The sequence below is a fragment of the Hipposideros armiger genome, unplaced genomic scaffold (genome assembly GCF_001890085.2).
Source record: "Hipposideros armiger isolate ML-2016 unplaced genomic scaffold, ASM189008v1 scaffold_49, whole genome shotgun sequence".
In the NCBI taxonomy this organism is placed as follows: Eukaryota; Metazoa; Chordata; class Mammalia; order Chiroptera; family Hipposideridae; genus Hipposideros; species Hipposideros armiger.
In genome coordinates, this window is record NW_017731399.1 from 2,695,917 (window position 1) to 2,723,528 (window position 27,612).

The following is a 27,612-nucleotide window of genomic DNA, read 5'->3' on the forward strand; positions in this document are numbered from 1 at the left end:
GAGTGATGGACCTCTGAGCCCAGGGAAGGATTTCATCTCCCTCTTGGATACACGCTGTCCCCTTGAGTGACCTTATTCCAGCTCCTCCAGGTCTATGCCTGGGTGAAAAAGAAGACACCTTTTCCAGAATCCGCCATCACCGCCTCAGGCAGGACCCTGACGCAACAGGAAGGGGATTAAGATCAGGGAGCGAAGGCGGCTGGCAGCCGCTGGTTTGTCTACAAGCTACAGGATGGCCAAGGACGCGGCCAAGTCCGCTAGAGGGCGCGCGCCCCCCAGGCGACCTTCCAGCGCTCCCGCAACCAGGCGACTTTCCAGAGCTCCCCCGAGCTGTCCCAGCGCTAGCCCGCACGCCAGGCGGAAGCCCCAGTGACCGGGGCGGGAAGCAAAAGGGCTGGACGCCGGTCCCTAGGGTCCTGTCTCTGTCACGCCATTCTTGATACCTCTCTTGGCCTCCTTTCAGACCTTCGAGGCTGCAGACTTGGTCATCCAACCCCGAGTTTGTCCCTGAGGTCGGAGGCGGGAGATATATTCAGGAAAGGTCAGCAGTTCGAGCTTGCCCAGGACAGGAGAAAGGTGGCTCAGATGCCGTTGTCCCGGCAGGCGGCATCTCCGTTACCAGCCCTCGGGTCCATCCTGCGCGGTCCCCAGCTACTCACGGGTTAACCCCCCTCGCCGCCCGCTCGCTTCCCGGTGCCAAAGTGGGTGTTGCTGGAATTCCTCTCTCCCTCTCCAGTAATGAGGGGGCTGAGCTGTCCCTCCGAGGAGGGGGCATGGTGTGGATAAAAGAGACGAAAAAACACAGAGAGGTTTCAAAAAATAAAGCCCTTCGGTTCCCCCTTCAGAAGGCTACAGCTACGCGGAGAAGGCGCGAAGGTGTAGCGGCGGTGCGCTCCCAGCTGGAGACCCAGCGTGGACCCCAGACGCAGGGCGCGCAGCGCCGGGTGGCTCCCGCCGTCCAGTCCTCAACCCGGGGAGAGCCTGGCCCACAGTCTGTCTGACTCGGGGCCCCCTAGACCAGGAGAAGCGGGCCGCCAGGAGGGGACCCGAGGGCAGCCTGCAGGTCGCCTCGCGCACCAACTACCCTCCCCCCACCCACACACACACACGCTGTTCCCCACGCGCACTGCTCTCCAGAGGCCCCCAGCGCCATGAAGCTGCTGACCACCACCGCCTACCCTGGGCGCTCCCTGCGGAACCCCTGGAGGAGCTTCCTGCCTCTCACCCTGGCTCTCTTCATGAGCATGGGTCATGCTCAGAGGGATCGGGTGGGAAGATATGAGCTGGCTGGCAGGGACTTGAATCGGCTGTGGCGTCCCGGGGGTAGTCACCCTTCAGCGGCTGCAGCCAAGGTGTACAGCCTGTTCCGAGAGCAGGACGCGCCCGTCCCGGGCTCACCGCCCGCGGAGCAGACCCAACCCGGCTGGGGGAGCCCCAGGAGGCCCGGCAAGGCGGAGGCCAGGAGGCCGCCCCGCGCGCAGCAGCTGCGGCGAGTCCAGCCACCTGCGCAGACCTGGAGAAGCAATCCGCTGGGCCAGCAGCAGCCTGCACCCCGGACCAGGGCCGTCCCGGCTCTCCCGCGCCGCGGGACCCTGCAGCGACCCCGGGCTGCGCCCCCAACCTCGCCACGAGGGCGGCTCACGGGGTGAGCAGTGGGGAGGGAAGCACGGGGGCTGGGGGAAGCGAGGGCTGGGGCTGGAGTTGTGCACTCCTTACTGGAGGGATGTGCAGGCGAGAGGAGGGTGCTGGGCTCTGCCCTTCCTCCCTCTGGCCTCCGTACTGCAGGGAAACAGTACCGAACCCACTTCCAAAGAGTTTAGGAGGAGAAACAACATCCTCGCCCTTGCATACCAGCTTTCCAAGACCCGACGTTAAATCCTTTCCTAACGCGCCTCTGCATTCGCCCGCCCTCAGCTAACCGGTGCCCGCAGTCGCCGGCTGTGCTGCTAGGGTCCGAGAAGGAGGCGGGAGGGGACAGCAGGGTGGGCGTTCCGGGCGCTTGAGGCCCAGGGGAGGTTGAGTGGGCGCAGCGGGCGGGTAGGTGGAGGATGCTGGAGGCTCCAAAGTGCGAAGGCAGATGCATCTCTGGGACGGGGGCTGGCAGCGAAGCCTGTACATGGGGACAAATGTTTGGGCTGGGGCGCAGGTTGGCCTGGGCACATGGATGGCTGAATGTGGGAATGGGCGCAGGTAGGCTTGAGGGCACTTTGGGCTGGAAGCTTGCCCCCGGTGTGGCTGCGGCACAGTGGTTACATGGGGGAGTGGATCTGTGTGTCCGTCTGTGCAGCTAGATGCCAGCGTGACTGGCACACTCTGCAGGACTAAGCCTCTCCCCAACCCTGCAATTTATTGTTTTTCCCTCTCCGGGGGCAACAGCCGCTGCCCCGCTGAGGCACCCTCGCAGCGTGAGCAGGCTCCCCCAGGGCCGCCAATTCCCCAGTCGGGGATCATCCTGGCTGCAGGGCGCTCAGCCTTGCCTTGGGTATGTCAGGTGGGTCCAGCAGGAAGGACACCGGAGCCCCAGGCAGTGCAGGGCTGGGTGAGGGTACCATCCGGGAGGCTGGAAAGGAACTGGCAGCGCTCTTGGCCGGGGTCTGATTTACCAATATGGTTTAATCCTGGTGCACACCAGTTCTACTCCCCAGGACGCTCTTACTGCCTTTCCATTCCCTGTTTTCCTTGGCTGCAGCATGCTTCTCCCACACTCAGCAGGACTCACTGCTTCATTCAGATCTCTGCTCAGAGCGGCCTTCTCAGCTACTCCTGCCCCACTCTCTTTCTCCCTTCACCCTGCTTTATGCTTCTTCATAGCACTATTCCCATCTGACATATTATATTCCCATTTCTGTTTCTGTGTTTATGGTCTGGTCTCCCAGCACACCCTAATGTAAGTTCTCTGAAAACAGAGGCCGTGTTTTGTCCATTGCTGTGTTCCCAGTGCCTAGAAGAGTGCCTGCAAATAGGTGATGCGCATTAAGTAACTGTTGAATGAGTGAATGAACTCCCTGCTGTCCACAGAAGGTCCAGCTTAAAGCAGGCGGAGAGTAGACCCATGCGCAGCCAAGTCGCTTACACATAGAATCAGCAAACAAGTGTTCGTGGAGCACCTGCCATGTCTCACGTTTTTCCTTTCCTGGCCCGTGCAAATGACTACATGCTTCTTAAGAGCAAGTGTGCAGAGCATGCAATAGTGGATGGGTCCCAGAGCCAAAGGCATTGTTCCTGCCAGGAGAACAACTCAATCACTTAAAACCGAGTTGGAGAAGTGGACAGTTATGTGCCAGTGAATGTGCTTTCTAGTACCAGAAGCTTCATGTTAAGCATAAAGGAATGGGACAGCTGTGGCTGAAGAGCTCAGAGGAGAAGGAGGTCCTGTGAGCTGGACCCCCTGGCATTCAATGGGCAGCATGTGAGGAAGCGGGGGATGGGGGGGTGTGGCAGGAGTGAGGTCTGGAGGTATAGCACTGCCCAAAGAGGAGAGCTTCTCACTGTTGGCATTGACCTGGGGCAGGACTGCACCTGTGTGTAGGGAAGCCATGGGGGTGATGTTGGAGGCATAGATTAGGCCAGATCGTGGAGGAGCTTAAACCACAGGCCTTTCAGTGGGGATTGGGGGAAGGTGGGACAGCAGAGGGTGGGGGTGGCAGAAAGCACTATTAGAAGTCGTGAAACGAGGTGGTGATAAGCAAAGCAGATTGTCATTGCAATAAGGCTGGTATATGTGCACAAGTGTGTAAGGACATGAGCTGGGTGCCACCCACAAGCACCTGCCATACACAGGTGCACACATCATATCACATGCTGGATTTGGCTCCTTCCCCAGATTTTTTTATTTTCTGCAACTTTGATAAAGGGCAGGTTCCTCTGGCACTCCAGCAAGCCACTCCAAGTCAGCTGGGAAGGGGCTGACTGGCAATCTTGTTAATGGGTTTCCTCTACCCAGGTCCATTCTGGCTAATGGCTCTAGGCCAGGCTGACCTCTTTGGCAATAGTCTTGTGGGTTGCTCAGGGCCAAGGACCAAGTGCCACCTGCTGGTGAAGTTTGGAATTACATAATCACTGCTGGGGAGTCTATTGTCTATTCATTCAACAAGTAATTTGGAAGGCCTCCTATAATGCCAGGCACTCCTGGAGCGTGGGGATATGTTGTAGCAGTGGTCAACACAGCCTCTGTCCACATGGAACTGGCAATGTAGTGGGAACTTATTGCCCACAATGAACCAGAGCAGACACAGTTCCTGCACTAATGAAATTTACAGTCTATCGGGGACTTTTTAAGCCATTGTTTCACAATATTCAGGGTTTTTTGAACTAGCCTCAAAGCATACCACCTTTACAACATTTTCCTCTGTCTTTTCGCTCTTGCTGTATTTTTGTTCTTTAAACTTATGTACTGTTAAATTAACAGGATTCTGTGTTTTATTTAAAGTGTTTTATATTATGAAGTTTTGTACAAACATACAAAATGTATTGGATATAATATAACTCACAACCGAGTTTTATCAAACCTTAATATTTTGGCATGTTTTGCTTCTGATTTCTTTAGCTGAGATTTCCTCTATAAATTTGCCTCCTTTTCTCCCCAAAGCCAGCCACTACCCTAAATTTACTTATGATTCCAAAGTATGTTTATATACTATTACTACAGATGCATGCATCCATAAAATACATAATTTGTTTTGCATATTTTGAACATAGATAAGTGATACCATACTGTATTATCCTTTTTTACAAGTCATCTTTCCTCCTCCTCATTAGATTTTTGAGATTTAACCATGTTAATATAATTAGCCCAAGTTTATTCATTTAAACTGTTGTATATTATTCCACTGCCTGAATATACCACAGTTTATTTTTTCACCCTCCTGTTTTTGGACATTTAGATGAGTTACTTTTTTTGTTGTTGTTCTTACAAACAGAGCTTGACTCATTTTTCTACATAAATAAATTCATATTCAAGGAAACTTTGTATCACTATCATAAGTTGAAAAGAGAACTACTAGTCATGAAGAGAAGATAGCTGTAGAAAAATTGAAATGAAAACAAAATGTTCTCAAATTCTAGTCACACACCGTTATCTGAGGAAACTCAGTCCTGTGGTGTGTTCTCCCTATTGAAAACGGGGGCTGGCAAGTGTTGGGGGAAGGACCTGGCTTGAAGACTCAACCTCAGACAGATTCTTTTGACTGATCTAATAAAGCTAGAAATGAGAATCACTTTCTCACCATGTGACTCAGCATTGTTGAATGCTGTGATTGTGAAAACTTAAAACCCACTTTCCTGCCCTCAGTGTTACTCATCCACTTTTTGGGAAGCTCTGGATTAAATGAAACAAAGAAGTATTAAGAATATCCCATGTGTGAGGCACTGTGTTAGACTCTAGGGGCACAAAGAGGGGTATGAAAGAATTCTCAAAACAAAGAACAAGTGCTGGTGAGAATGTGGAGAAAAGGGAACCCTCGTGTGCTGTTGGTGGGATTGCAAATTGGTGCAACCACTACGGAAAACAGTATGGAGGTTCCTTAAAAAATTAAAAATAGAACTACCTTATGACCTATAAATTCTACTCCTGGGTATTTATCCAAAGAAATCCGAAACACTAATTCAAAAAATATATATGCACCCCTATGTTTACTGCAGCATGATTCACAGTAGTCAAGATGTGGAAACAACCAAAATGCCCTTCAATAGATGATTGGATAAAGAAATTATGGTAGATTTATACAATGGAGTATTACTTGGCCATAAAAAAGAATGAAATCTTACCATTTGCAACAACATGGATGAACCTAGAGGATATTATGCTAAGTGAAATAAATCAGACTGAGAAAGGCAAATACCATATGATCTCACTTACATGTGGAATCTAAAGAACAGAATAAACAAGCAAACAAAATAGAAATAGACTCATAGATACAGAGAACAAACTGATGGTTGCCAGATGGGAGGGGTGTTGGGGGATGGGTGAGAAGGTGAAGGGATTAAGAAGTACAAATTAGTAGTCACAAAATAGTTAAAGGGATATGAAATACAGTATGGGGAATATAGTCAATAATGTTGTAAAGACTATGTAGGGTGTCAGATTGCTACTAGACTTATGGGGGGGATCACTTCATAGATTATATAAATGCCTAACCACTGCACTGTACCCTTAAACTAATATAAAATATTTCAAATATATATATATATATATATATCAAAATCAAATATATATACATATATCATATATATATTCATGGGATGTAAAGTACAGCATAGGGAATATAGTCAATGGTGTTGTAATAGCTGTGTACGATGTCAGAGGGGTAGTAGACTTGTTAGGGTTATCGCTTTGTGAGGGGTGTAAATGTTTAATCATTATGTTGTTTTGTACACCTGAAATTCATTAAAAAAAAAAAGAACCCTTAAGATAGTCAAGACAGAGACCCATACAGCCAACAAGCTGAGACACTCAGGAGATGGAGAATGGGGAAGCCTAGATAGTAGATGTTAGGGGAGATTTTACACAAAGTAGGCAACATTTGATCTATAAGTCTTGGAGTATGCAAAAGATTTTGATCATCTAGGAAGAGAGGGAAGGTATTCTAGGCAGACAGCAGCTTAAGCAAAGGCATTAAAATGTGACCGTATAGAGTGCACCTAGGGGATGACAAACTTTGTATCCTTGGAAGATCACAGCCTTGGTTGTAGATGGTCATGGAGATGAGGGCTGGAGTGGTGGAGACAGACTACACAGGCAGGTGAGGCCCTGGTTAGCTTTGTAGAGGCCAATGGAGAGCCATGGGAGGTTTTGAACAAAGGATCAGTATGATCAGATTTGTCCCAGGTGGAACAGCAACTATCCCAGGCTGTTAGCCAGAAGTGTCCTCAAGGATTGGGCAATGATGCTGCATATTGGGCTAATGTTTGCTAAGTGGCGTCACCTGAAAATTTGGGTTCATATGATCTCTGAGTGGTACCAGGAAGTCAGAACTACTGAGTCATATACTCCAGCTAGTCAGGCTCATTTACTCTTGCCGGCTAGCCAGAGCCCACTGAATGGTCATCTCCCATCTGGCCACCTCCCTGGGCTTCTTTCCAAGACTCTAATATTGGCCTAGAAAGGATCCTCAGAGGCCCTCATTGAGAACCTGAGTCCCTCGTGAGTGCCCTTCAGGCCCAGCCTGGCCCCCACCTAGCCCCACTGCCTGGCAGCCTTTGATTCTGCCCAGCCCTCACTGCCCTGAGAGCTCCACTATTGGCAGGCAACACAGGCCTAGCTACTGCCCTCTTCCTACAGACAGCTACAAAACCATCCTAAAGACATCTGGGGTGACAACGGCTCAGGGGGCCTCCTTGCGCTGGGCTCCATGCAATGCTCACCCAGGCAGGCGGGCCCTTCAGGTCCTAGAAAACTCCCAGGGCATGCACTCTGTTTTCTTTCAAAGACTTCTCAGGCCTCTGAGAGGCCTTGTCACCACCACAAGGGTAGTGACTTGCAAATGGGTGAGTAGTTGCCCCTTCCACCAGGGCACGCACTCAGAAACCCTGGGTATGAGGACCAGTCCCTCCGCAGAACCGAGGGCTTGGGCCCTGATGAAAAGGAGCCCGTCATGGCACCGAGAAGCTGCTGAAAGCAGCAGCCCAAGGGGCTTCAAGGTGGCTGGAATGGCACAGCCCTTGGCTGGGAAGACATTCTGGGAGCTCCCTGGGAGGCAGCTCCCCTCAATATTGGGCCAAAGGGTCAGGAATGACCCTAAGCTTTTTCAAGCTGCAGGAATTTATTTTGAATGTTTTGTAAGGCTCCCAAACCACACAAGCTTTGGGGTCCACTCAAATGTCAAACAAATTCCTAAGTGGGACCAAATGCTCACTATGCTGGCCACTGGGGTGCAGGAATGGCCCCCTGCTCTGTTCTTCTCCCTGACTCGCCTTCTCCATATCTTGGCCACCCCGCTCACCCTGAGTTTCAGTGAGTGCTCAGTAGATAATCTCTGATGCTAATGATGGGGTCCATGAGACCAGAACCAGGCTCAGCCTGAGCCAAGGAGTCAGGCCCCCCGAGGTCTTTGCCAGGAAGAGCCCTTCTAGGGAAGTCACCCAGCTCCAGGCACTTGGGTCTTTAGATTGAGAGTCAGGGCTGGTGACACCTGCTGGTGCTGCAGGGGACCTCACCAGACACCTGAAAGGAGAGTTTGGGTGAGTTGGGTGAGGGCCCCAGCTGTTACCACAGGTCAGTGTCTGTTGTGGGTGCCAGCACTGGAGTAGACAGGAGAAGGACTGTCTCCCAGAAAGTAAGTTCCATCAGCCTGCCAAAGTTAAAACAGTGCGCTCCTTATGCAGAGGTGGCTTAACCTAAGCCCCCAGCCCTATCTTCCTACTAGCTTCCTACTATCCCTCTTAAATAGAAAGACTACTCAGTCTCACCACACACCAGCCCACCCAAGGGCTAAGCCTCCTCTCGGTGTGCATTTGTTGGCAGGTGATACATATGTGTGTCCTTAAGACAGTTTTGTGTGTCTTCCAGCTTCCCTTGGAATGTCAGTGTTTGTTGGGCAAGAACCATGGTGTTTATCTTTTAGTGAGAAGCAATGTAAAGTTGGAGCATTAGGGTGGGAACAGCTCAAGTTTAAATCTGACCCTGGCACTCAGTGTTTAGCCTTGGCAAGTGACTAAACCTCTCTGAACTTGCTTTTTGATCATCTTCATGTTCACTGTCATTATTGTCCTCGTGGAGTGCCCTCTTGTGTCAGGTGCTCTATTTCCCTGTCTCGTTTCATCATCACAACAACCCAGTTAGGCAGGTATTCTCTCCTGTATTGTACCAATGGAGAGAGTGAGGTTTCCCCAGGTCATGCAGAGAATGGCAGAGTCAGGATTCCATGTTAGATTTGCAGGGTCCCCAAGGACCTGGCCCAGGCCGTGCAGCCTCCGTAGATAAGGGGGGCAGCCTGCCCAGCCTGGCGGCATCCTCCTAGGCTTGGCCTATAAGACAGCGGGACCATTCAGAGAGGCCCTGGGGATAGTCCTGCTCTGAGCATCCTTATGCCTGACCCTGTTTGGGTGACTCCACAGGAGGAACGTCTGCGGGGGACAGTGCTGCCCGGGATGGACAACGGCAAACAGCACCAACCACTGTATCAAACGTGAGTGCCTCCACCCCACCTACCCTTCTCCTTCTCTCTCCTTCAAAGTGGGCTGGGCCTGGGGACTTCAGGACCTGGAGCAGCAATGTCTTCCCCAATCTGCCTCCTGAGGACGCAGCTCCTCTCCGGGGTGGAGGCAACGTGCTGTAGAAGGGAAGAGATTTAAAAATGCCTCCAACTGAAAGCAACTTCTCAAATAAAATCACCACTTCTGTATTTAAAGCTCCTTGCATTCCCTTCCTGCTGCCCCACTGTGCTGGCACCCCACTTGTTCTGCCTGCAGGGTCCCTTAGGTGTCCATACAGTCCTGTGGACTGTGGAATGTGGCTGGCCCCAGAGCCTCAGCGTCGCACATTGCCAGGGGCACCGTTTGCCGTGTGTGCTGTGGGAATCCACCTCTGTGCTAGCCCCGGCCCCACTGGTCCCGGCCGCTGTCAGGCTTCCTGACGGGACAATCAGATGAGCCTCTGCTCCCATGTCTGGCGCAGACTTCTGTGGACTGCTCTAAGCCTGGCTGGCTGGCCCAGATGAAAGAAAAGAGAGAATACTCATCTTAGTTACGTGGAAACCAAGAAGCGAGGCAGGAGGAGCCGGGGGCTCTGTGCCCAAGCCTCCACTGGTGGTGTCGGAGGCAGTCACAATGACAAGAGCCAATATCCACACGATACTCGCTTTACGCAAGGTGCACGTACATAGCCTATTTGGCAGATGAGGAAACTGAGGCATAGACAGGTTACTTGCTCAAGGTCACATGACCTGGAAATGGCAGGATTTGAACTCAGGTAACCTGACTCCAGGGTCCCTCTTTTTAATCACTATACCCTGCTGTCAGGTACCTTACTTCCTGGGCCTCGCTTTCTACACCTGTGAACTGGGGATGGCAGTGTACTACTACTATCATTAGTACTACTACTACTACTACCACCACCACCACTAGCAGTAGTAGTCTCACCGTTACTGCTACTAATACCACCATCACTACCTCTAGCATTACTACTGCTACTGCTAGTACCATTACTGCTGCTGTTACTACTACTACTACTACTACTACTACTACTACTACTACACTACTAGCTAACAGCCGAGGAGTCACTATGTGCCCAACACTGTGCTAAGCTCTTCACATACATATCTTAGTTAAGGCTCTCAATAATCCTATAACATGAGTATTCACTGATCGTCCCCACTTACAGACGAGGAAGCTGAGGCTTGTGTTAGTTGGGAAACACGGCCAAGGATATTCTACCCCCAGTGCTGGAGCGGGGCTGGACCCAGGCAGTCTGACTCCAGAGCCCCGTACTCTTCTCTACGAGCCTTTGCTCTCTTCCAGCACCAGCTGAGGCTGGGCCTTCTGGAGTTTGGAATCTCCACAGGTGATAACAGATATGGGGGTTTTAGGGAGCCCCTTGGACCTTTCTCTCTCACACCCAGGGCTGCTTTTTAGCCCTTGTCTGCTCTCAGTTATGTACGACAGCTCCAAGTGCTCCCCTGACTGTCCCTCCTGGAACTGCCACTACCTTCTGCCTGGCTGCAAAGCCTAGGTCTCACCAGCACCCCTTCCTGCCCAAGGACAAGCCCCCAAGGCCCTTTGCAGTGTGAGGGTTTCCAGGTGCATGACAAAACCTATGGTGTTCTCAGCCCTGATGGAGGCCCTCATCTCTGGCTCTGATGCCTCCCGAGACGGGGACGAGACGGGGACGAGACGGGGACGAGACGGGGACGAGACGGGGACGAGATGGGGATGAGATGGGGACGAGACGGGGCTGCTGCCATTCCTGCGGCGATGGGAATGTCGGCTTACCAAGCTCTTGGCTCTGCCTCAGACCTCATGGCCCTGACTTTTCCCAGGGTGACAATGAAGCTCAGGCAGAATCTTGGGTCTCTCTAAAGATCTCCAGTTAAAGAAATCAAAATCCCAAACTAAAAAACAAACAGCAAAGCAGATCGACTGCCTGAAAATTCTTTCCTTTTCAGGAACCCTGGATTAGTGGGGGCTTTCAGAGGACAGGCCCTCTTTGGCTGGGGTAAGAGTGGGGGAGGGACATCTCATAGTTTTAAAGATGAAGACAATGAACCTCAGAGAGGTAGTGACTTGCTCGAGGTCACACAGCTCACTAGAGGAGGATCTGGGACTCAAAATCAGCGACTCCCCTGGGCAAGAGAAGCCAGGGATGTGGGTAGTCAGGTGGTTTTATGTGCAACAGGAGCTCTGAGGCTGGGATCTTTTTTAAAGCACCATAGATGATTTTAGCCAGAGCTGAAGACACTGAACAGTTTGGAGTCAGTCATAGGAAGATCTGCCCTGGGGGAGGCCCTACTCAAATTTGAATGTTCCCCTGAATCCTCTGGGATTTTATTAAAGTGCAGATTCTGATTCAGCAGGTCTGGGATGGGACTGGACAGTTTCTGCTTCTAACAAGCTCCCAGAGGATGCTGTCCCTGCTGGTTCAGGGACCACAGTTTGAGTAGCAGGGCCTTGGGAGACTCTGGAGGCATGGAAAGAGATCGGGAAGGGAGTTGGTAAGTTCTAGCGAGCTTAGCAGGGTATTGCTGAGGTTTGAATTGAAGCTGGAACAGGGTGGCTTCAGAGAGGGTGGGCTTCTCACCAGCTGCCCAAGGAGTCTGGGCACAGGTCTCACTTCTCCGCTTCCTAACTTGCACGTGATTTTGCAGCGTTAGTCTCTGCCAAACTGGAGTTTCGACACTGGAAACTTGAGGTTGGGTGAATCTGCAGATTGTCCGAACCAACGTGTGTGTGTGTGTATGTGCATTCTAGTGCCCTAGCGTGGGGCTGCCAATACCCACGCCACCCTGGGGGTCCTCAGCCCCTGTTATGTTTCTCTCTGGCCCTCTCACCCTGCTGCTCCCCTGCTTGTCCCCTGACCCACGCACACACGCATGCAGACTGGCAGCTCTCCTGGAGGAATTGCCAGTGGGAGTCAGTCTTTTCCACTTGAAGTCAGTTTGCCCACTGAAGGTCTGTGTACTAATTAGCTGGGCCCTGTGCTGTTCGCTTGTTGCTGTCTTGCTACTAATGAGCCTAACAAGAACCACGTGGGCGGTGGGGCGTTGGCCCTGGCTGTCTGGGTCCCGAGATCTGTAGAATGTGGGACTCTTGGCTCTGCGTCATGTCAGCTGGCTCTCCTGCTCCCCCTAATGGTTTGTCTTCCCCTCTCCCCTCCCCGCAGCTGCCCTCCTGGCTGGAGCCAAGGCTGGCACTGACCGGGAGTGCTCAGGACTCTGTCCTAGCAGTTTCACACATGTGGGGTGACTCCTCGGCCAGCAGGAGAGGAGGGCTGACAAGGACGGGTGTGTGACATCCTCCCATTGCCAAGAATGAAGTCTAGTCCCAGAGCTGTGTAGAGACTCAGTCCATCCCCTGGTCTCTCCAGATATCTGTGGGTCCAACGCACCTCCCGTTCTCAGGAAGAGATGGCTCTTGCCTCTGGACCACCCCCCGGCCTCCTCTCGCCTCCTGTCCCAGAATTCTAGGTTGCTGTGACACACCAAACCATCTTCCTGGCAGGCCCCTTCCTTCACCGCTGCCCAGTCACTGGACCTCGGGGAGCCACTGTGTCCACAGCTGGCTATCATTGGAGCCACAGCTCCTCCCGCCGCCTTGGCAGGGTCTCGAGCTGGGCCCTCGTCTCCTCCTCTCGTCTTGGTATCTGCCTTTCCTTCTGTGGCTTTGCCAGCTCTGCCACACCATTTATGTGTTTATGCATTTGTGGAGGCAGCGGACTGGGGCCTGCCCGGCCCACTCAGCCGAGGAGGACTGTAGAGTGTGGGGTGACGGGGTCCTGTTTACAGTTAGGGCTTTTGGAAGACTCTAGTCTTTCCAGACTGGCTCGCCCCCATCACCATCCCAACACATACACACAGAGATTTGGGTGCTTCTGAGGCTCACGCTGGAGAAGATGATTTGAATTCTTTGAATTTATCTCAGCCTAACTGCACAGGGACTGAGGCTGTCCTGGAGAGGGCAGAGGGAGTCTCTACAGCTGTTGGGGAGGGGGATAGGTGGATTACAGTCCTCCCATCCCCAGCAGTAAGGCTCAAGGTTAAGAGCATATGCTTTGGATTCCAGTGACAGATCCAAGGAGTCATGGGCTTGAATCCCAGCTCTGTGTCCTCAGAAGTGACTGGCCCTCTTCTAGGCATACAGTGGGTATGCTTCTCATCCATACAGTAGGTATAACAATCTATATAGAGTTGTTTGTGAGGATTAACAAAGATAATAGTAGCTCTTACTGTGGGTCAGGACTTTATCAATTTTTAATCCTCACAACCACATTATAAATTAGATTTGATCTTTATTCTACTTACAGATGAGGGTAACTATTTGTCCCAGTCCTGTAGCAGAGCCTGGAAGTTTGGCTGTTGTCTTACTCTAGATCCAGAAGACGGTATGGCTTGCCTGGGTTTAAGTGCCTAACTACGTGGCTATGGGCAAGATGCTTAAGCTCTCTGTGCCTCAGTTTCCTCTCCTGGAAAATGTGGCTAATCTTAGTTTCTGCCTCACAGAGTTGCAAGGAACAAATGAGATGATGCTAAATGTTCGACTACAGACCTGGCATGTTCTGGGTGCTCTATCCATGTCTGGCTTTGATGTTGAGAGCAGGGACTGTATCTCCCGGCCCCCAGCATGCTGCACAGTAGCAAGTGTTCACCGGACACAAGGTGAAAGGCTCAATAAGTGTGTACTGAATAACATGGGGCTTGTCCCAGGTTTGTGCTGAGACGTTCCCTTCTGCAGCCCCAGGTCTATCAGTCCTGCCAGGAAGCTCCCTACAGCGTTCAGGAGACCCTCAGGAGACCCTGGAGTGGGCCTGGGCATTTGCTCCTGCGTAGCTTTCATTCTGGTTCACATCTCAGGCTACGAGCACTCCACCCCTCCTGATCTGGCCTTTTCCTTGGCTTCTCCGAGGGAGCTTCCCTGGACCACTTCATCCCAGCTGTGTAATGACCCCATCCCAAAGGGCAAGACTATGGCCAGGTGTGTAGGAGCCCCAACTTTGAAGCCAGATTCCCTGGGTTCAAACCTTTGCTCCATTACTAGCATGGTGACCTTAGGCAACTGCGGTTGCGGTTGGCCACTCCCAACCTCAGTTTCTCCACATGTCAAATGGGGATGAGAATAGTACCTAGTTATAAGATTGAAGAGAAGAGATACAGGGAAAGGAATTAGCCCAGGGCCTCATGATGGCAAGTGCTGAAGAAATGTTAGGGAGAAGGGTCAGGGCAGGGGTGTGGCTTGCAGGTTCTTCACTGGTTAAGAACCACCAGGAGCCAGAAGCTGGAGCCTCTGAGTGGCTCATCTCTGCATGACCATCCTATGAGACTCAGGAGTCCATGAGAGTGGTGGAGAGGAAGGAGGGAGGTGGCTAAGGGGAAAAACCACATGACCCAGCTAACATGAAGGGTGCAGTCCCAGCAAGAGACCACCCATCTCCCCACCACCACCACCACCTATAGGTGCCTTAGGTCTTCCTGGTGAGTAGGTGCATGCCCCCTAATTTAGGAGATGTTCTTACCCAGGGGCCTCCTGAGGCCGGGCACTGTCCTGTTGATAGCAGCGCAGTGCCAGCCCTCTCTACCTATCTGACATGTGTTTGTTAAGGGACTGAGTGGGTGTACGATCACGTGGGTGACCTGGTAGTTTCCTCCACCCATCCCCAGCTGCCTCTTTTTGCCCCCTTAGCTGGCTTCTCCTATTCTACCCAACATCTTAATGTTGGGCTGCCCTAGGATTTTCCCCAGATCTCCCAAGCCCCCCATGTGAAGGGGAGGGGGGGCATAGGAGGCAAGCCAAGCATTAGTTGCCACCCTGTTACTGAGCACCAGTAGGCACGGTGCCAGACAATTAGCATGCAGCAATATGAGTAGTGCAATGCTCTCTCTGTGCCAGGGACCACACTAAACACTTCAACCCCCTTCACCCTGTGAGTGGCCATCCTGTCACTCTCTGTCCTGGCCCCTCCTGCCGCTCCCTCCCTCTACCCAGCAACTAAATGTAGTCTCCCAGAACTGAGTCCTGGGTCCTCCTTTTCTTTCTTGCTGCACCGCTCCTGGAATGATCTAATGCATTCCCATGGATGTAAACATCGTCTCGGGGCTGACGACGCCTAGATTTATATATATCCTCCGACCTCCAGACTCCTTCGTCCCACTGCCTACTCGACATCTGCTCTTGATGCCTCCCAGGCATCCCCACCTCAACTTGTCAAAAACAAGCTCGTGGTTTCCTTCCCTCTGAGCCAACTCCCCCGCCCAGGTCTTACCTACCCTATGAGAAGGCATCCCCAAGCTACCTGAATGCTCTAGCCAGACACCTGGGGGCCCTCCAAGACAACTTCCTCTCCCTCAGGCTTTATATCTAATCTGTCACAAGCCCTGTTTTACTTACTAAATTTCCGGGGAAACTGTCTGCTCCTCCCCGATTCCCCGGCTGCCTCTTTAGTCCAAGGCTCCAGCCCCCTCTCCTGTGTGACAGCAGCCACCAGCTGACTGCTCACCCGCTCTCCCCTTACCCTCCGGCTCTCTCTCCATAAATTAGATCATAACACATCCCTGTCTGCACCTTCCTGCTGTCGTGTATCCAGCCCCTTCTCTCAGCACTCACCCCTCACTCACCCAATCCAGCCTGGGCTCCTGGAATGTGCTGCCTCCGGGCTGTCGCACATGCCACGTTCTCTGTTTGCTTTCCCTCCTCTCTTTATGAGGCTGGCTCCTTGTCATCTCTCCAGCCTCTGTTTCAAGCTCCCCTCCTCAGAGCAACTCCCCCTAACCATTCAGTCTAGAGCTGCCCCCACCAGCCTCGTTATTCTGGATCTCAACCCCTCGACTGTTTCCACCATAACGCATATCCCTATTTCTGTTATTCTACTTGTCTGTTCACTTGTTTTGTGACAGTGTGGCAGTCTCTCTAAGTTGGAAACTCCGTGAAGAACAGGACAGTGTCTGTCTTGCTTACCGTCCTAGGCAAATACTATATATATTGGATGCACAATCATTTTCTAGATGAAGGCACTGAAGCTCACAGAAGTGAAGAAAGTTGCCCAAGGTCATGCGGTTGGATTTCAGAGCAGCTCTGTCCTCCATGCTTCTGCCCTGGCCTGGATTGAATTGTAAGCAGGAGTGATGTCCCCCAACCCTCCCAAGCTTACTGGTCCTGGGCTTGGAGCTGGTGCTGCTGCGGAAGGGCTTGGATGGCCCCAGTCAGCCATAGAACTGTCTTCCAAGCCCTGGAGCTGCTCCTCTGGAAAACACTGGTCCCCGGGCTTGTCCCTGATGGGGGCTGTCCCAGGAACCCATCCCATCCTTATTTCATTTCCAGGGACCCCTTTGGCACGAAGGCCTCCAAAGCTCTGTCTTCACCCAGACAGTCCTTGGGGCTGTGACAGGGTGGATGGTGACTCCTTTGTTTAGGAGCCGGAGCTAGAGGCAAACCCAGGCCTTAGCCCTGGGCCACAGCCTTGCACATGGTCCCCCTCTTTATGCCTGCTGGAGCCCGTGGGAATAGAGGCTGCCCCCTGGCCCAGGCCCCCAATTGGCCCAGCATTGAGGCATTTGTTAATGCAATTAGCAGGGCGGTCCATGCTGAGGGGCTGAGGGCCAAGGTCTGACTCACACCTCCCTTTCCTCCCCTCCCTCCGCCAAACAGTAGAGGCCCGCTCAGCATGCCAGACAGCGTCTGCAGAGAACGTGCGAGGGGCCAAGAACGGCATCTTTCTCTCATTAGAGGCTTTTATGTGAACACAACTGCTATTTTGGAGCTGGGCGCTTGGCCGGCCCCTGAGCCCCAGTGCTGTTTCCAGCCGTCGGAGATGCGGCCCCAACACAGCTGTAGTGGGAGTGGGGTGAGTCCTTAAGGACCTGGCTTCTCCCGTAGCTTGGGGGCTCAGGGCTGAGGTCGAGGCCTAGGGACACAGATTCTGGGCAAAGCTGAGGTGTGGAAAGGACAATGCCCCGGGTGGATTCTAAAGGTGTGTGGGGGCCAGAGAGGGATTTCCTTGGCCTTAGGGACCTCTGACATCAGGGTCCCTTTTCTGTGGAAACCAAAGGTCCAGGCTGGGAAGAAACAGCTCAGGGCCACAGGTGAACCCTCCCGTAAGTGAATTCCAGAGGCAAACAGGCCTCTAGGTCGGGGTCTAAGGTGGGGTGCCCAGGGAAGGGCTGAGGTCAGTATTGAGCATGGGTAGGAGACTGTACTGTCTGCAAAGCCCTCTGGGCGTGGAAGGGCACAGGGCCCCCGTCCTGAGGGAGGAAGTGGGAAGCTCAGGGAGTAGGTTCTTAGTGACCCACTGACACAAATTTTGGGCAAGATGGAGGTTTAATGGCAGAGCTGCTGAGCTTCAGGTGTGGGGGTGCTGGGCCCAGAGTCTGATCTGGAGCTGGGGTTCATCTTTCAGACAAGAGGGGAAGGCACTGGAGGCCCCAGAGAAGGGCACAGAATTAAAGGGCCCAACCCAAAGTCAGTGTCTTAGCTAAGGGGTTATAGATGAAGGGAGGAGGTGTCTCTGGGTCCCAGGATAGAGAGAGCTGATGACGGAAGCCCTCCCTAGGGGTGGGAGGGTGAAGGTAGAGAGGGGATGGGCTGTCTGTAACACCTGGAAAGCAGCCGTGCGTCTGCACCACAGAGCTTGCTCCATCTCTCTAACAGGAGCCTGTGTGGACATTGCCTTTCTCTGGGAAAAGGGTTGTGGTGGAAAAATTCTGAAGCCCTCTTGCCTCTGCCATTGGAGTTATGGTAGTTTTTTTTTTTTAAGCTTTGCAGTGCTGTCTAATAGAACTTTCTGTGCTGATGGGCATGTCCTGTATCTTCCTGTTCAACATGGTAGCCGTGGCTCTTGAACCCTTGAAATGTGGCTAATGCAAGTGAGGAACTGAGTTTTAAATTTTATTGAATGGTAACCCATTTCATCTTAAATAACCACAGACAGCTCATGGCTACAGCATCAGACTATTGGACAGCACAGCTTTCGAGAGTAAAAAGTACTTCCACATTCACGATCCCTGTTGAGACTTACAACAACTCTCTGAGGCCGTAATTATCAGACCCACTTTATGGATGAGACAACTGAGGCACCGGTTGAGGCATCTCAATGAGATGAGGCATGCCCAAGATCACGCAGCTGGGATGTGGCTAAGCTGGAGTCAAACAAAACCCTCTGACTCCATGCTCTTTCTGCTACCAAGTAGCTGATCACAGAGGCTGCGAGCAGATGGTAGGAGCAGCTCACATAGTGGGAGTTGAGCAGCCCGCACTGTGGGAGCTGTTTCCAGAATCTTCCTCAGGCCTACCCATTCTGAGTTTGGTCTCCTCCCAAAGGTGGGGATTTTGTGTGGAAAATCTGAGCAAACCTCTGCTTGACGGTTTTGGAGCAGAGTGATGGTAGAAGGGGCACAGCCAGGAGGTGGGGGGTTGGAGGAACAATGCCTTCTATTTCTTACTTTCAAAGCAATTTTGAGAGTTTTCTTTTTATTCCCCTCTCTTTTGGCATCCTGCTAACTCACAGAGCTGAACTCCCAAAGCTGAAACTTTCCATATGCCCAATCCTCAGTGAGGAAGAGAGTGCCAGGGGAGTGTGGAAAACAAAGGGTTCGGGAGGAGCCCAAGTTATGAATGGCTAGAGGCTGGCATTGACAAATGGGCACAGGGAAGCTGGTAACAGCATCACCTTCCGGCTGTCCAAGGATGCCAGCCTTCAAAAGGGAGGGGCCGGATGTGTCCTCTATGGCTAAACATGGACATTGCGGCATCATGCTTGACAACCCTTCACCAATAATCAGTCAAACATGGACATCATGGCGTCATGCTTGATAACCCTTCACCAATAATCAATCAAGAAAGATCCATTAAAGCCACATACCCTATCCTGGGGTTATTTCTCAAGTAGAAAGCATAGTCTTTTCTGTTGAGGAAAAAATGGAAGGGATGAGGCTCCAGGAGTAAAACATAAGGACTTCCTGGCCTATCGCATTTGGGAACTTCCTATCTTAGAATTCCCACAGCGTTGCACGGAACGGCCTCTCCTGAGCCCTTGGCTTTTCCTTCTTTGCTTTATGCCGCAGCCCCTGGCATCACCCATCCTGAGACGGCTGATTTCCTTTCAGATACTGCAGTTTGGAAATTGGAGCTCATTTGACAGAGGACTGTTCTGCGCGTGTCTCCTTTAAACAAAAGGACACATGACTACTATTGCCCCCTCTTTCCCAGAGGATCCTAAACGTGCACTAGTAAAACAGCCGAAAGCATCTTAAGCATCGAAGCCCAGCAGCCAGCTTTCCATTTTGCCAAGGGAGGATGTTAGAAAAACGAACTACCATTTGCCATCGCCTTTAATTAAAAAAGAACATTTTAACACCAAACAAGTAGAAAAGACAATCTCAAAATAAAAGAGACTTTTTAAGTGGAAATAAATAGCATTATAAGAAACTTAGAAAACTTTTTTTCTTATTTTATGACAGGCTAGTCAAAATTGTCATAAGACTGTACCCTTTCGTAGACAGGCACTTGGAGCCACCATTCGGGGCCATTTGGAGGTGGCTTTTGGGGGGAATGGAGAGAAAAGAGAGGTGTTTCTTCTCTAATCCCATGACGCTGAGGCTCAGCTCAGAACAAAACACTTAAACACTTTAGTGAGGAAGTCGCTTCTTGCTGAGACTTGTGAAAACAACCTAAGAGCGATACAAATGAAGTGGATGAGGGCGGGCTCAATACCTCTGAAACCCCGAAACTTGCTGGAAAAACTTTCGTAGCAGATCTGGCCTCTGCACAGTTTTGTAAATGGTTGATCCAGAAAGGTTATCTTCCCAAGCAGGTTTTTCCGCCAACAAATCTAGCTGGTTTGGAAATCTTTTAGAATTTTTATTTACCATGATGTTATATGCGTACTCGTATATAAATGCCATTTTTATAGTTCCCCCCGCTCCCCCGTCCATTTTCTGTGAGCTGTTCATTGTACCAGCCAAAGCTTGCCAACACTGGTCTGCACTGAGGACCTAACCCCCTGCGTGGCAAGGGGCTTCTGTGCTTATGAGAACCCGCCTCTGGGCAGAGCTTCTGCCGCGCAGGGACCACTCTTGTCATCGTTGTCCCTCTGGCACCCAGTCCGACCAAGAGAAGGTGCTCATTAAATGTTTGTGGAATATATTAGCAAATAAGAACCAGAAGAAAGTGAGTCACCTTGAGGCACAGGGATTTGGGACCTTGGGTTTTAGATAATGGAAGATCTTATTGTTAAAGTCAAGGCTGGGCCATCCTCAGGGCCCAGGAGGGGAAGGATGGGAGCTAGATTGGTTTTGAAAGACCTTCTTAAAGGCAAGGACCACCCATTCGGAAGGCAAGGACACCTAGACTAGGAGAAGCTGCGTGACCTTCCTGTCACCCATGCCAGGCTTTGGGTCTCTGTCAGCAGAGAGGTGTGGGTTTGAGGAACTAGGAGTGGTACAGCATTTGTGGTCCACGTGGCAAACCACTCAGGCCTTCCCTTGCTACTCCCTGCCTAAAATAAGCCAGGACAGAGACCTGGCCTGGGCACCCTCCTTCCCCAGTGCTTACTGGTCCTGGTGTGCCTGCAGGGCTTGTCTCTGGTGGTAGTGCTGGTGACAGGTGGTAGTGCTGGTGACAGGTGGTAGTGCTGGTGACAGGGGCCTGGTGGGAAGTCAGGTGGGGGCTGCATCATCTGCTTCTGATTCCCTCTCTGACCTCACCTACTCTCCCACTCTGTCACCAGACCCCAGCCTCGCTGGACTTGTAGCACCCCCTGGAACACGCCACGTTCCTTTCAGCCTCCAGGGCTTTGCACTTGCCTGTCCCTCTGCCTGGAAGAGTCTGACCAGATGTCTGCTGATCCACCTCCTTTGTACCAGTCACATCTCACTCGTCAGACAGGCCTGACCACTCCCCGCCCCCCACCCCATCTAAAGTGCCTGGTTGGGCACAAACCACTCCATCACATGTTTGTCTTCACAGCCCACGATGCTGCCTGAAACAACATTATGCTGTTGTTTTCTCATTTCTTATTGGTCTTCCCCACTCGACTGAAAGCTCCGTGTGGGCAAAGGCTTTGTCCCTAGTGCCTAGCACACAGTAAGGGCTCAGCAAATATTTGTTGAATGAATGAGTGACAGATGGAGGAGACACTAGGTTTTAGAGGGTCCAGCATAAGCCCGACCATGCTCTCCTGGGTTCCTACCTGATCCCCAGGGAAGGTCCTAGGAGAGGTGGCACCGGGCCCCACTCTCTAATGTGTGTTCCTGCATGTGACTCCCCCTTGGCTGCTGGTCACTGGAGGTGGCTGCAGATTTTGCAAGGTGATGAAAGGCAGTGAAGAGAGCAGTCATGGACCCTGTGGCCGATGGCTGCACAATGCTGGCTTGGCAGAAGGGGTCCAGTTCCAGTCCCACTTAACCTCCAGGCTGAACCCAGGGCCCAGGAGGCAAAATCCTTCTAGCTCCCAGTCAGGAGCTCCACCACCGGCTATGAAGGGTGGGAGCTTCAGTGCAGATGTCCTGAGAAGGGGAAGAAGAGGGGAGACTAGCATGCTGAAGATGCCTTTGAGGGACCCTTGGGATCCCCACAGCCTCCTCAGTCTACCCGTCATGTGGGTCATAAGGAAATTGAGGCTCAGGGAAGTCAAGATCACACGCCTTGTGGAAGACAGAACCGCCTTTCCCTACCTGCCCCAACAACTCAAACCTTTTGACTTTCAGGCCAGTGTCAAGCCCTTTCCCATAAAAGAGACTCATTCATTCTTCATTCATTCATTCAGTAGACACTGAGAATCTGCTCTGTGACAGTCTCTACTCCAAGTCCTAGGGCTACAGAAGGGAATAAAGCAAAACATCTGAACATCTGCCCTCCTGGGACTTCCAGTCTAGTAGAGAGACAGACAACAAAAAAGCAAACTCTGAAGTGTATAACACAACATTAGGAGGTTCTACTAGAAGTGGTGGTGTGAGCAGCCCCACACCTCTGGTCATTGAGTCTTTGATTGACTGTCCAAAGATGACAGGAGCACCTTACCCTAAGGCCTGTAGGTGGAGAGGAGAGGGAAATGGGCCCAGGGAGCCTTCTAAAGCCTGCAGTTAGCTTCCTGCTTGAGTGCAGAAGGCCAAGCAGCCCAAGGCAAGAGGCCCTTCTGAAAGGTAGGCGTCGCCTGGCCTCTGCCCTCACCTCTGCCTGTCTCCCCAGCCGTGTGCCAGCCGCCGTGCCAGAACAGGGGCTCCTGCAGCCGGCCCCAGCTCTGTGTGTGCCGCTCTGGCTTCCGTGGAGCCCGCTGCGAGGAAGTCATCCCTGAGGAGGAATTTGACCCCCAGAACTCCAGGCCAGCACCCCGACGCTCAGCGGAGGGTTCACCCAACCTGCGTAGGAGCAGCACAGCCAGAGAAAGCCCTGCGGCCAGAGCACAGTCACTGGCACCACAGCTGCCCCCGGCCAGGTAAGTCCCCTCCTCAGTGGAACCTCGGGTCCAGGGGCACAGTCTCCCTCTGGGGGGGGGGGCTTCTTCCTGAGGACTATTTGGTGAAGGCTTGGTGGAGAAGGCTGGAGTTGTCCTTCCTTCCCTCCTCCCCACTCTTGTCCCCTTTCCCTGCCCCTGCCAGGGATGTAGAGAGCAGGGGAGCAGGTGTAGGGGTTGGCGCAGGCTTTGCCAGGCTGGGGAGGACTGGGAAGGCTGGGGGTGGGAGGTGAACGCTTTGCTCTCCAGGTCCTGGGAGAAAGCTGAGGAGGGCATGTCCCTGGGACCAGGCTTTCTTGTTTCCAGTTCTGACATTGCCACTTCCTAGATGGGTGACCTGGGGCAAGTTGCTTACCTTTCTGATTCCTCCTCAGTAGGGTGAGGACAATGATGATAACCATAATCCTGGAATTGTTGTAAGGATTAGGGTAGTTAATATAAGGAAAGTGCTTAGAACAGTGCCTGGCACATAGAAAATTCTTTATAAATGTCTCTCCCGTCTCTGCCTGCAGTCCCTGTGATGCAGGAAGGACTCCTCTGCCAGAAAAAAAACCCCGTCAGTGCACTCACCACCCAGTGCTGACCTCTCTCCTTGGAGGCGAAGAGAAGGAGCTTGTAGGAGAAGGGAGCAGAACAAAAAGTGGGCAAACGGAGTGTTCGTGGGCAGGCGTCCCTGGCCTGCTTGCCAGCCAACCTGGCTAGACTTTTACTAGCTCAGGACAGGAAATCTGAACTTTGTAAACTGGTCCATTTCTAGGGGGTTATGTTTTCCTTTTGGTTTTTCAGGTTTGTTTTTCCATTCGCTTCCTACTTAGGAAGTTCTTTGTGAAATGTTGCAACCTTGTCTTGCTGAACTAAGGGGAAAAAGGATTTGCCCTCTGGGAGGCCTGGAGAACCAGGGAGAGGAAGCTGACCTTGGAGTCAGGTCCCCAGGCAGAAAGCTCAGGAGAGAAAGGAAAGGAGCTTGAGATTGTTCAGCAACTCTGAAGAGGGTGGTGGGCTGACCAGGGTCTTGGTAAAGTAGAGTTCAGGGCCCTATCTCCCAAGCAGGTGGTTTCCAAAAACAGCCAGGAGCAGGAAGAGAAGAAGGATGACCTCAGATCAAGCCCTAGGGAGTTCCAAGGTCAAAACCAGAAGCGCCAAACCTTTCAGCCAAGGCCAGGGGATGCTGGGGCAGAGAAAGGGACAGAGCTAAATGGCCAGGTAGACAACACAGGGGCAGGAGAAAGGCCTGGGATTGACTGTGAGCAGGTGGGCAGGGCCTGAACCCTGTTCTGACTGGTCCTGGCTGCGACTGCTTTCCGAGGTGGGTGGGCGTGGTATGAAGGCACCTGAAAGAGCCCCAGAGGTGCCAGTTCCAGGACCCACCAGGTGCAGGGTGGAAGCAGAGTCCTTCCATTTGGGCTTTCCCCTTGCAAGCTCTTTTTTGGCTTGTGATTCATTCATTTTCTGATGCTCTGATCTCCTGTGTGTGTGCATGCGTGTGAGTGTTGGGGGGCGGTTGCTTGGTGGGTCATTCTGCTCTCAAACCCTTGAGTCAGGGAATGTCTGACATCCTCTGCCCCATCTTCCCAGCCCGTCCTACCCCTCACATTCTCCAAAGCTCACTCCCACCTCCTCCCTAAAGCCCCAGTCCTAATCACTTCTACCCAGCTATCCGACCCCCTGACACACTTGGCACACATCCCTGTGGGTCTGTGCCTTGAGTCTGCAATCAGACTGTGTGGCCTGTGCTCTGAAAGGCAGTGACTCTGTCTTGCACTCTGTACTTCCCCACAGCTCCTCCCATAGTCCTAGCTTACAGAAAGTACTCAGCCTGCATTTGCACTCTGTCACTTGGTCCATACTGAAGAGTTGGATTTGAACCCTCACCCTGTGCCTGAAACCGAGGGCACAGCCCCCCGTGCTGCTTGCAGTGCATGAGGAAGCGAGGTTCCCTGTCTCCCTATGTAGCTAGCACTTTTTACTCTGCCTTGGGGTGGCCTGTTTAGTTGCTCGCTAGACCAGGAGCTCCAGAGAGCATGGACTGAATCCTACTCATCCATGAATGTGGCCCTGGTACCTAACACAGTGCCTGGCACACTGTAGGTGCTCAATCAACAGAAGCAGTGGATAAATGAGTGAGGCTTGATGCTGGGGAGAGGAAGAGGCTGGGAGGGAAGGAGGATGAGCTATGGGAGCCTTGGCTCTCCCAGCAAAGGTTTCATGTGCGCAAGAGGCGCCGGACGGGGAAGGCCCGGGGTGAGGTCTCTGGCCCACAGCAGGACCATGCTCTTTGAGTTTCACAGGCTCCCTGGCCAAGGGCTACTGTGATGTTTTTAATGAGCTGCAGCCTGCAGGCCAGCCCAGTCTCTCTCTGCCCTGGGACCTCAATGCCATGAAATCTGGGAAAGTCCGAGTGGTCCACTGTCGGCCCAGCTGTGTTTTGCTTTGGGAGGCCAAATCTCACTTGCCTGGTGGTGTCAGGCATTTCCTGTGAGCTTAGCCAGGTTTCCCAAGCAGCTGCTGGCCCCTCTCCTGATGGCAACTTGGACAGGCCCTTGGTGTCCAGCTAGAGGAGGTGACATGACTCAGGGACATTCTAAGAGTGAGAGGGGAGTGCAGAAGGTCCAGGGAGGGGAGACACTGCAGGGACTGGTGATGGCCAGAGGCCCTCTGTAGAACGGCACTAGAAAGAGGCCAAGAGACTTATGTCCCAGAAGGAGGGGCCAGGAGAGTCTCTGGCAGCAGGCAGGACGCCCTACGGAGAGTCAGACGTGGATCGATGTTGTACATCTGCGTCCCAGGCTGACTGCAGGGGCCTGCAGGCTCCTTCTGAGCCCCAGGTCTAGGTTTGTTCTCCAAGGCTGGGCAGAGGGCCTCCCCACCTGGAAGCAAGAGCCAGGCATCTGGGGAAGGGCCTTGAGAGATCGGGGAAGGGTATGGTTACAACCTGGGACCAGCAGGCCTTGGAAACACAGTGCTTTGCACAGTGCTTCTTAATCTTCAATGGGCATGTGAATGATCTGGGAACTTAATGTGCAACTTCTGATTCAGCAGGTCTGGGGGGGGTGAGCGTCAGGTCTCAGGTGATAGTAATGCTGCTGGTCCATGGACCACACCTTGAGTAGTGAGGGTCCGAGCCAAGGCTTTTGGACAATCCTAAGTTCCAATCCTGGGTTTACCACTCATCAGCTGTGTGACATTAGGCAAGCATCCTAACCTCTCTGAGTCAGTAGTTTCCACCTGATAGGATTGCAGAGAGGATTAAATGAGATCATAAGAGTAGAGCACTTAGTATGGTGCCTGTTTTTATAATAGTGCTCAACACCTGTTAGCCATCAGTGGGCTGGTTCTCTTTGCCATGGGGACTTGAGTGAACAGGAAACTGTGGTAAAGACCAGACAGAAAACCAGAGTGCATGCATATGTGCAAGCTCACGTGTGCATATGTGTGTGCAGAGCTGCTCTGGGAAGAAGGCAGAGTCCAGACCCAGACGCAGGGGAGGCGCGACTGGCAGTAGCACCAATGGTGGCTTTGGCTGGTTTTATTGTGCCACCAGGACCAGTCTCACCAGCTCTATGGGGGAAAGGGTCAAGGGGAGGTGTCATGACATTTTTCAGAATGGCAGGGACCTCCACTGGGTTTGCCCCTCGGCCCGACTTAGAGCCTGAGCCCTGGGGACGTCTTAAGCAGGCTTAGTCAGTACTTGGGCAGCAAGGGGTCTGGTGTAGAGCAGGGCAAGCAGGGGTGGCAGGGAGGTGTCTGGGCAGCTGTGGACCCCATGATGGTGGCTTTCAGTGGGCTGCTCCCCTGGAAGGCAGCTGGAGTCCGCCTTCTTTTTACTGACCCAGTCTCTCCCTCCCTTTCTGGATCACCCCCTCTATGCACACCTCAACTTTTTATCCCGTGTTAGTTTTGTGTGGCTGCCATAACAGATTGCCACATATCTGGCAGCTTAAAACAATGCAAATGTATTATCCTACAGTTCTATCGGTCAAACCTCAGACACAGGCCCAACCAGGCTAAAGTCAAGGTGACATAGGGTAGAGTTCCTGGGGGCTCTAAGGGAGAATCTGTTCCTTTACTCATTCAAAATGTTGGCAGAATTCAGTTCCTTACAGTTGTAGGACTGAGGTCTCCATTTCCTTGCTGGCTGTCACCTCAGGGCCATTCATAGCATCCAGAAGCCACTCCTTCCTTGGCTTGTGACCACCTTCCTGTCTTCAAAGCCAGCAACTCCTCGTGTTTTGACTCTTCCCTCTGCCTCCATTTTCGGCTGAGCCTCTCTCACTGACTCGTCTGCTTTCTTTCACGTCTAAGGGCCTGTGTGATTCCATTGGGCACCGACAAATCGTCCAGGACAATCTCCCTATTTTAAGGCCAGCTGGTTAGCAACCTTCATTTCCTTTTGCTGTTTAATGTAATGTGTTCAAGGCACAACACCAGGTGACAAAGATCATGGGAGCCAATCACATCCACCCATTGCAGTTCGTTCCATCTGGGACCCTCCGCCTGAGTGTAACAGCTCCCCTTGTCAAGAGCTTGTCACAGGGGTGGCCCTACATGATCTGGCCCCCAAAACTTTCCTGACATCTCTGACGTCAGCTCTAACAACTCACTCCCCTCACCCTCCCTGCTCCTGCCATATAAGCCAACTGGTGTTCCCCCAAACATGCCAGAGATGCTTTGACCTCGGGGCCTTTGCACTTGCTATGCCCCTCCCTGGAGCACTATGGTAGTTTCCTAGGACTGCCATAACAGATTACCACAAACTGAGTGGCTTAAAACACCAAAAATTTATTCTCTCACAGTTCAGCAAGCCAGAAGTCCAAAATCAAAGTGCTAGAAGGGTTGTTTCTTCCAAAGGTTCTGAGAGTGAAATTGTTCCATGCTTTTCTCCTGGCATCTGGCAGCTCCTCGCAATCCTTGGTGTCCTTTAGCTAGTAGTGCATCACCCTAAGCTCTTCCTCCATTGTCAGTTGGTCTCTCTCTCTCTCTTTCTCTCTCTCTCTCTCTCTCTCTCTCTCTCTCTCTCTCTCTCT

General features: G+C 52.3%; 1 protein-coding gene across 2 annotated transcripts in view; it reads left to right on the plus strand.

Moving 5' to 3' along the window:
* The first annotated feature begins 801 nt into the window (after positions 1 to 801).
* The window catches only part of LTBP2 (latent transforming growth factor beta binding protein 2), a 103,496-nt gene continuing 76,685 nt past the window's right edge, over positions 802 to 27,612 (plus strand). For both annotated transcript variants that reach the window (XM_019640403.1, XM_019640405.1), the window contains exons 1-3: positions 802 to 1,645; positions 9,055 to 9,125; positions 22,324 to 22,570. In XM_019640403.1, coding sequence (XP_019495948.1) covers positions 1,152 to 1,645; positions 9,055 to 9,125; positions 22,324 to 22,570 — 812 coding nt within the window. In that variant the 5' untranslated portion in view covers positions 802 to 1,151. The remainder of the gene's footprint in view (positions 1,646 to 9,054; positions 9,126 to 22,323; positions 22,571 to 27,612) is intronic.